Raw genomic sequence first — 9973 nt, forward strand, 5'->3', positions numbered from 1 at the left:
GGCTTTGCAGGCAAGCGCCTTAACCGCTAGGCCATCCCTCCAGCCCATGTGTTCAGATTTAATAATCTCCGGGGCTGAGCCTGGGAGTAGAGCACTTGTCTAGCATGCACAAAGCCCTGAATATAATATTCTATTTATTTACAAGCAGAGGAAGACAAGAGGGAAAGCAAGCATGTGAGTCTAGCCACAGCAAATGAACCCCATACATATGTGCCACTTTGTGCATCTGAAAGCCTTGAATTTAATCCCCAGCACTGAAAAGTAAAAATCTCTAATCTAGGTACTCAGGAGGCAAAGGTAGGAGGATCGCAGAGAGTTTGAGGCCAGCCTGAGATTACACAGTGAATTCCAGGTCAGCCTGGGCTAGAATGAGACCCTACCTCGAAAAAAATTAAAACAAATAAATAAAAATCTGAAGCAATATTTTCCTGCCATATTGAATTGGTATTTATTTTAGGATGTCATGTCAAAATAAAACAAAAGTTACTCCTTGCTTTTAATAATAATATTGTATTATAAAAACACTTTACAACTCCATATCTTGAGTATAAGTTACAGAGTATATGGGCTAATGATTATCCAAAAACATTTCTCTATATAGACCCATAAATCCAAGTGCTCTCTGAATATGAAGTGGTTTTTTGCCTCAGAGGATATTTCAAAGTTCAAGATGAATTCCCGTTTCTTTTCTTTTTTTTTGAGGTAGGGTCTCATTCTGGCCCAGGCTGACCTGGAACTCACTACATAGTCACAGGGTGGCCTTGAACTCATGGTGATCCTCCTACCTCTGCCTCCCGAGTGCTGGGATTAAAGGCGTGCACCACCACGCCTAACTTCTTTTTCCTTTTTAATTTTTATTTATTTATTTGAGAGATAGAGAGAATGGGCACACTAGGGCTTCCAGCCACAGCAAACAAATTCTAGATGTATGTGCCACCTTGTGCATCTGGCTTACATAGGAATCAAACCTAGGTCGTTTAGCTTTGCAAGCAAGCACCTTAACCACTAAGCCACCTCCCAGCCCTCAAGGTGAATTTCTGAACTCTTATAATTTGTCAAAGCCCAGTTATACTATTATAACAATACAGTGTTCAAATGCCAAGTCCTCCTTGGGAAGAAAGTGTAGGAACAGACTATGGACATATCTTCGTGGCAGAATATTTGCCTAGCCCATGTGGGCCCTGGGGGTGATCCTCAATAACACATACACGTGAAAGACCTTGAAAATTATGAACCCACGTTTCTCACTCCAACATATGCATTTCTTTGTGCTTGTAATGTGTGCTTGTGTATGTGTGTGAGCACACGTGTGTGCAGGTGTACATGTGTGTGGAAGCCAGAGGTTGATGCTGAAATAATACATTAACTCAGAGGCTGTAAACCATGCAACAATATCTTTTATTAGGCACAGGGCTTTTTAATCCATCTCTCTCCAAATACAGGCAGAAGTAAGGGTGCCATTTGCCATACTGGAACCTGCAAACTTATTTATTACCTAGAGAAGGGAAAATTATTCCAAGCAATCTTAACCAGGAGGCCAATTCATCTGCCGACCTCCGAGGACATGGAGATGGATGTGATAGACAGACTGTCCCCCATCAGCGCCTTCATTCACCACCATTCGATAACCCCTCTTCAGGCCGAGATCAGCAGCACATTTCTTGCCAACAATCATTAAGTGTCCAAGAAGCTGGAAAAGGAAAAAAGTAAAAAAAGGCTTCTTAAGTACAGGAAATGCAGGGTTCACTGACCCAGAAGAGGACTGCCATATTGAAAGCACACATTGTGTTTCTCAATTCTTTTGTTCTAAAGTTAAATAATTAGAGTCAGGCGTGGTGGTGCACGTCTTTAATCCCAGCACTTGGAAGGCAGAGGTAGGAGGATCGCCATAAGTTCGAGGCCACCCTGATACTACATAGTGAATCCCAGGTCAGCCTGGGCCAGGGTTAAGACCCTACCTCAAAAAAAAAAAAAAAAAAAAAATTAAAAATAATAGTAATAAAATAAAGTTAAATAACCCTTGAGCTGACATTCCTGTCTTAATTGCTATAGCTATATTAAAATAGTAGGGTAAACCTCATACCTTACTCTTTTTTTAACTTCATTTATTTGGGAGAGAGAGAGTGGGCGTGCCAGGGCCTCTAGCCACTGCAAATGAACTCCAGATGCATGTGGCCCCTTGTACATCTGGCTAACGTGGGTCCTAGAGAATGAAACTGAGGTCCTTTGGCTTTGCAGGCAAACACCCTAATTGCTAAGCCATCCCTGCTGCCCCTCCTCACCCCCATACCTTACTCTTTAGAAGTTTTCACTATTGTAGAACCCGTCTCTATACTCTCCACAAGCATTTCACAATCAGCTTGTCAAGATCCAATTTTTCACGTTGAGTCTATAGGGTCCCCTTCCCCACAGGTAGGGTCCCACTGTCGCCCAGGCTGACCTGGAATTCACTAAGTAGTCTAGGGAGGGCCTTGAACTCTCAGCGATCCTCCTACCTCTGCCTCCCAAGTGCTGGGATTAAAGGCGTGTGCACAAATCTAAATCTTCTAATTCACGACCAAGGTACAGTTTAGATAGTCAACATCAGTTTATATTAAATCAGACTTTTCATCTTGCCCATTACCCTGAGTGCTCAAATTACAATGGAATCAGCTCCTTAAGCCTTAGGCCAAGATGCCATTTTTTAAAAAAACATTTTATTTTTATTTACTTGAGAGAGGATGGGTGTGCCAGGGCCTCTAGCCACTGAAAACTCCAGATACATGTGCCACCATGTGCACCTGGCTTACTCAGGTTCTGGGGAATCAAACCCGGGTCCTTAGGCTTTGCAGGCAAGCGTCTCATCCATCTCTCTAGCCCCAAGATGCCAGTATTAAAAACAACAGGAGTCTGTGCATGGTGGTGCACACCTTTAATTCCAGCACTTGGGAGGCACAGATGGGAGGATCACTGTGAGCTTGAGGCGAGCCTGAGACTAGACTGAGTTTCAGGTCAGCCTGGGCTAGAGCAAAACCCTACCTAAATAATAATAATATGGAGGGGCTGGAGTGATGGCTCAGTGATTAAAGGCACTTGCTTGCAAACCCTGCTGGTCATCTGGGTTTCACTTCTCAGTATCCATGTGTGGTGGTTTGAATAGAACAGGTGGCACCCAATATATTCAGTTGTTTGTAGTTTGCATCTGCTGGCTACCTGGCTGGAGGCAATGTCACTGGGCAGACCTTAAGTTGTGGTGGTGGGTTTCAGATTTCAATCTAAAGATGTGCAAAGTGTGCCTAGCTGGAGTTCCTGAAGTGTGTGGTGGCTTTTGGCCTTTAGGCTTGTATTTCTTTCTCTCCACTTGGACCTGTGAAGGCAGGCCAGCTTCTTCTACCATTATGGAACTTCCCCTGGATCTGTAAGCTTCAATAAATATCCCTTCCTCCATAACTGTGCCTGGTCTGGAAGTTCATGTCTGTGAACCTGAATCTGTGCTACACCATGTAAAGCCAGATTTACAAAATGACACATGGATCCAGTCTATTTGCAGTGGTATGAGGCTGTGGTATGCCCATTCTCTCCTCTCTTTTACTTGCATATGAACTTGCCTACATACACGCACACCAAACACACACAGAATTTCACCCATAATTTCAATATTCTCACTCATACTTTTTTCTCTGATTCAATCACACAGACACCAATTCCTGGTTGCATGACACACAAATCAAGTTCTTCTAAATACAGCTGTTTTGTCAAGCTCAGACCATACATGACTTGGAAGCATGCTAATGGTTTTTCTGCTTTTCTTGAGTAATGGCTCAGAAGATAAAACTATGACATCATTCCAAGAACCAAGTTTAACCTCTTAATTTAAAAAGCAGTTAAGTGGCCAGGCATGGTGGCACACGCCTTTAGTCCCAGCACTCGGGAGGCAGAGGCAGGAGGATTGCAGTGAGAAAGAGGTCATCCTGAGACTACATAGTGAATTCCAGGTCAGCCTGGGCTAGAGTGAGACCCTACCTTGAAAAACCAAATCAAAACAATAACAAAGATCAGTTAAGTAAACCATGTTCGCATTGTACTTACACTTTCATCATCGTCTTCTGCTACAGAAATCTGGGCTATTGGTTTCTTGGGCACCACCAGAAAATGTGTTGGTGCTTGAGGGGAAATGTCGTGGAAGGCAAGACACTAAGGAAAAGAAAACAAAAGTTTCAGTGTACCATCTGGAAGGCTTAAACTTGTTCTTCCAGGGAGTAGTTTGTGAGCACTGACCACGGGAGGGAGCGAACAAGGCGCAGAAGACAGGAAAATGAAGGGCCGAGAGGCAGCTTGGTCGCCATGCTACACACATTTGTGCACTTTGGTGTACACGATACACAGTCCTTTCATGGAGCTGAAGTCTCAGGGAAGGCCAACTTTACTAAAGGTGCAGTTACTAAAGGTCACATATCATATGAAAAACAGGGGAAGTGAATATTCCAGAAAAACCTGACTTCGCTCCAGTGATCAAGGACAACCATTCTGAGGCAGTGACACTAAAGCTGACTTAATGGAGAGCACACACCAGCCATGTCACCTCACCGGGCTGGTGGCACACAACACCTGTGATTCCAACACAGCTCTCTGTCCTTAGGGACATCCCTGCTGGTCTCCCTACTCCAGTGATCTGTTGAAACCGCAACTTTTGCCCAACTTAAAAATGCCACTGCCAGGCATGATGGCGCACGCCTTTAATCCCAGCACTTGGGAGGCAGAGAGGTAGGAGGATCACTGTGAGTTCAAGCCCACCCTGAGACTACACAGTGAATTCCAGGTCAGCCTGAGCTAGAGTGAGACCCTACCTCAAAAAAAATTTTTTTTTAAATTTAATTTAAAATGCCATTGAAGGGCTGGACAGATTACTTAGCAGTTAAGGTGCTTGCCTGCAAAACCATGTTTGACTCTCTAGATCCCACATAAGCTAGAAGAACAAAGGTGAGGCAAGAGCAAGGTCACACATGACCATTAGGTGGCACAAGTCTGAGGCCCTGGCATGCCAATTTCTTCTGTCTCTGTCTCTCTCTCTCTCTCTCTAAAATAAAAATAAAGCCAGGTGTGGTGACACACACCTTCAATCCCAGCACTTGGGAGGCAGAGGTAGGAGGGTTGCTGTGAGTTTGAGGCCACCCTGAGACTGCATGGTGAATTCTAGGTCAGCCTGAGACCCTACCTTGGAACCCCCCCAAATTTTTAAAAAACAAATATAAATAAATAAATAATGCCATTTAAGCCAGACATGGAGCACTCAGGAGGCAGAGGTAGAGAATCACCTTGTGTTTAAGGTCACCCTGAAACTACATAGTGAATTTCAGGTCAGCCAGGGCTAGAGCAAGACCTTACCTCAAAAAAAAAAAAAAAAGAAAAAAGAAAAAAAGGAGCCAAGCATGGTGGCACACACCTTTAATCCCAGCACTCGGGAGGCAGAGGTAGGAGGATCACCGTGAGTTCAAGGCCACCCTGAGACTACATAGTGAATTCCAGGTCAGCCTGGGCCAGAGTGAGACCCTACCTCGAAACTCCCCCCCCAAAAAAAGCAAAACAAAACAAAAACAGAACTGGAGAGATAGCTTAGCGGTTAAGGCGCTTGCCACCAAAGCCAAATGACCCAGGTTCGATTTCCCAGTACCCACATAAAGCCAGATGTACAAGGTGGTGCATGCATCTGGAGTTCATTTGCAGTGGCTAGAGGCCCTGGTACATTCATTCTCTATCTGCCTCTCTCTCTCAAATAAGTAAGTAAATAAAATATAGTCTAAGGGTGGCTTGAACTCACAGTGATCCTCCTACCTCTGCTTCCCGAGTAGCTGGGATTGAAGGAGTGGGCCACCACACCTGGCTTCAAATAGAATTTTTTTTTTTTTTTTTTGTTTTGGAGGTAGGGTCTCACTCTAACCCATGCTGACCTAGAATTCACTATGTAGTCTCAGGGTGGCCTCAAACTCATGGTGATCCTCCCACCTCTGCCTCCTGAGTGCTGGGATTAAAGGTGTACGTCACCATACCTGGTTTCAAATAGAATTTTTTTTTAAAGTCATTTATTCTTCAGTATGTAATGCCACAATCTCTCTCTTCCAAGCATTAATGTAATTTCTGTTTTTTTTATTATTATTATTTTTTCGAGATAGGGTCTCATTCTAGCCCAGGTTGACTTGGAATTTACTCTGTTGTCTCAGGGTGGCCTTGAACTCACAGCAATCCTCTACCTCTGCTTCCCGAGTGCTGGGATTAAAGGCATGCGCCACCACACCAGCTCCAGTTGTAAATTTTGTAATCACCTATTTGTTTGATATTTGGTTAACACTCCTTCTTCCCCATTATTCAACAATTTTTGTAGGACTGAAGAGTGTAACTTTTGGCCAAATCACCTGCCATGCTAGAGAATCTGTAAATATACTACATGAATGCTTTTGGTATTTCTTGCTCTCTACTGTAGGTGGAGACTGCCTAACAGAACCCGTCCATGCTTGTCTCAGGAGCCACTGTATTGCTGTTCCTTTCAAAACGCTGTATCATTTAGAATGACGCAGGCTGTTTTATCAGGTCAAAGGGCATTATTTCAAAGGTCTTGGATTTTTTAAAAAGTGATTTTTTTTTCTTTCCTTTTTTGGGGGGGGGAAGAGGGGCAAGGTCTCCTCTCATGCATCCCAGGCTGGCTTTGAATGTGCTACTGAGCTAACCTTGGCCTCCATCTCCCAAGGGTGGGATTACAGGCTCTGCCAGAACCTGGCCTGGTGTTGTGGGTTTAATTTTTTTTGACACTTTCACATATGTATGTATTTTGATATTACTCCCATTACTCTCTCTCATCCCATCTCACTAAAACCCTTCTTCCTAATTAATCCCTAGAGAATGTACAAGTTACCAGTGGCACTACATCACTGAAAAATGTGACCACCCCCCACCTCCCATTTTGTTTTGTTTTTGAGGAAGGGCTTTACACTACAGCCCTGGTTGGCCTGGAAGTCACAGCAATCTCCTGCCTCAGCCTGCCAAGTGCTAGGATTACAGGCTTAAGATACCCTGCCCAGCAAAAACTGCAAACTTAAAGCTACTTTAAAATACATATATTTCTAGCCGGATGTGGTGGTGCATGCCTTTGATCCCAGAACTCAGGAGGAAGCAGAGGTAGGAGGAGGAATGCCACCCTGAAACTGCATTGTGAATTGCAGCTTGGGCTAGAACAAGGCCCTACCTGGAAAAAGAAAATAATAATAATAATAATAAATTTATTTATTTGCAAGAAGAGAGAGAGACTGAGCAGGCCAGGACTTCTGGTTGCTGCAAACAAACTCCAGATGCACAAGCCACTTTGTGCATCCTGCTTTACAGGGTTTTGCAGGCTGAGCCATCTCTCCAGCCCTACCTCCAACTACTGACAAATGAAGTATCTAAATAAAACTTACCTCAAGACATCCAATTAGATCTTAGACAGTGCTTTGAATCTATGTGAACACTATTAGCTTAGATTCTCTCCTGACATTGTAAAATTTCTTTAGTTTAACAAAAGGCTTACAAAATCTTTTCTCCCCCAATAGGTCAACCCAGCTTTATGTGAGATCCAACCCCACTAGAATAATTTACAAAAGAGATCTGAAAGCCATACCAACTCAGATCTCACCCATTATGAACTGAACAAAAACGACCTTCTTGATCCTATTGGCATCTCAGCACCGGAGAGGCCGAGGCCGGAGTATCTGAGGCTCAAAAGGTCGTCACGGCTACATGCCGAGTTCAAGGCCAGCCTGGGCTGCCATGAGACCCGGTCTCACAAGCAGAGATAGACAAATGACAAAACAATTGCTTCCTGTGGAATATACCAGGAAGTCATTCCCGTCTCTGCGTGCGGCAGCAATGTGCAGCGGCGAAGAGTCAAAGGAAAGCACGCCCGGGTCTTCAGGCCCCGCGAGCCCCTTCCCCGGGGGACGTGCGGGCCGCGCGCGGGAGATCGCGGAGATTGGGCCCGAGTCAGGGCCCGATCGGGTTTCTCGCGGCCAGGCGGAGAGCGCCGTCCAGATTGCCCGTCGCCCACGAGGTCCGGGGCCGCGGCGGCCGTGTCCCCCGGGGAGCCGGCGCGCCTCCCCGCCAACCGGGCCCCGCTGATAACGCGTAACCGGAGCGCCCGCACGCGCCGGGAGGCCGCCGGGGCCACGCGGGCGCCGGGCCAGGGCCGCCCGCGGCGTGTGTGGCGGACGACGCGCGCGGGCGCCGCGTCCCCCGCCCGCCCGCCCGCCTACCCGGTCGTCCTCGAAGATGATCTTGGCCGGGATTTCCTTGCGGATGATCTTCCCGAAGATCGTGTCGCCTCCAGGCTGGGCGACCTGAGCCTTGGCGATCTCGCTCGCCATCTCGGCCTCCCTCACCCGCCGAGCGGCCGCGGGCGAAGTCTCGGAGCGAGCGGGCGGAGGACGCGGGGGCGCGCGCGGGGCGCCGGCGGGAGCGGGGGCGCGCGCGCGGCCTCGGCCAAGCCTGCGCTGGGACGCGCGCTGCTCGCGCCCGGGCGGCCTGCGCGTGCGCACTGCACTGGGCGGGCCGCGTCTCCCCCCCCCCCCCCCCCCCCCAGCTAGCAGTCAAGCTCTTTCTTCGTGGTGCTTCGTGGGCGCCCTTCCAACATCTGAACACCGTGGCCGCAAAGATTTGCAGGTTCAGAGGGGCTCTTGGCCCTGCTGGGTAGCCGTAGCCTTGGCCAGTGCTGTGATACACGCCTTGCATCAGCTTTTTCCCTCCTGTCTCTCTGGCGGAGAGTCTTACTCATAGATTACGTATTTAAAGCAATCACTTGGGGAGCATTTTTGTTTGTTTGTTTTTTGGTTTGGTTTTTGGAGGTAGGGTCTTGCTCTAGCCCAGGCTGACCTGGAATTTTTACTCATAGATTACGTATTTAAAGCAATCACTTGGGGAGCATTTTTGTTTGTTTGTTTTTTGGTTTGGTTTTTGGAGGTAGGGTCTTGCTCTAGCCCAGGCTGACCTGGAATTCACTATGTAGTCGCAGGCTGGCCTGGAACTCACAGCCATCCCCCTACCTCTGCCTCCCAAGTGCTGGGATTAAAGGCGTGCGCCGCCACTCCCAACACAGTACCTTTTTTATTTTTATTTATTTATTGACGGAAAGAATGGGGGGCCAGGGCCTCTAGCCACTGCAAACGAACTCCGGAAGCATGTGCCACCTTGTGCATCTGGCTAATGTGGGTCCTGGGGAATTGAACCTGAGTCCTTTGGCTTTGCAGGCAAACTCCTTAACCACTAAGCCATCCCTCCAGCCCCATTTTATTTATTTATTTATTTTTGTTGTTGTTTTGGTTTTTCAAGGTAGGGTCTCGCTCTAGCCCAGGCTGACTTGGAATTCACTCTGTAATCTGAGTAGCCTTGAACTCATGGCGATCCTCCTACCTCTGCCTCCTGAGTGCTGGGATTAAAGGCATGTGCCACCACGCCTGGCCCCCATTTTATTATTTTTTTAAATATTTTACTTTTATTTGAGAGAGAAAGAGTCAGAGAGAGATAATGGAAGCGCCAAGGCCTCCAACCACTGCAAACAAACTCCAGATGCATGTGCCACCCTGTGCATCTGGCTTATGTGAGTCCTGGGGAATCAAACCAAGGTTCTTTGGCTTTGCAGGCAAGTGCCTTAACTGCTAAGCCATCTCTCCAGCCCCTGAGTAGCATTTAAAAAATTTTTTTAAGAGAAGAGAGAGGGAATGCATGTGCCAGGCCCTCTAGCCACTGCAGACAAACTCCAGACACATGTGCCACCTTGTGCATCTTGCTTTATGTGAGCGCTGGAGAATCAAACCTGGGTCTTTTGGCTTTGCTCGCAACCTCCTTAACGACTGAGCCTCCCTCCAGCCCTCTGGTAGTATTTTTAAGTATTTTGTGCATTTAACTATTTCATGTATGTAGCCCAGTCTGGTATTGAACTGGCCATGTTGCTGAGGATGACTCCTGATTGTCC

The 9973-nt window shown here is 46.9% G+C and overlaps 1 protein-coding gene across 1 annotated transcript; it reads right to left on the reverse strand.

Moving 5' to 3' along the window:
• Positions 1-1379: 1379 nt before the first annotated feature.
• On the reverse strand, positions 1380-8429 carry Hint1 (histidine triad nucleotide binding protein 1). Its single transcript, XM_045152876.1, has 3 exons — positions 8259-8429; positions 4069-4173; positions 1380-1690 (listed from the first exon to the last, which is right to left on the reverse strand). Exons 1-3 carry the CDS (start codon positions 8367-8369, stop codon positions 1526-1528), a joined length of 381 nt encoding a protein of 126 aa, XP_045008811.1. The 5' UTR covers positions 8370-8429; the 3' UTR covers positions 1380-1525.
• Positions 8430-9973: the final 1544 nt, after the last annotated feature.

Source organism: Jaculus jaculus, chromosome 6, assembly GCF_020740685.1.
Source record: "Jaculus jaculus isolate mJacJac1 chromosome 6, mJacJac1.mat.Y.cur, whole genome shotgun sequence".
In the NCBI taxonomy this organism is placed as follows: domain Eukaryota; kingdom Metazoa; phylum Chordata; class Mammalia; order Rodentia; family Dipodidae; genus Jaculus; species Jaculus jaculus.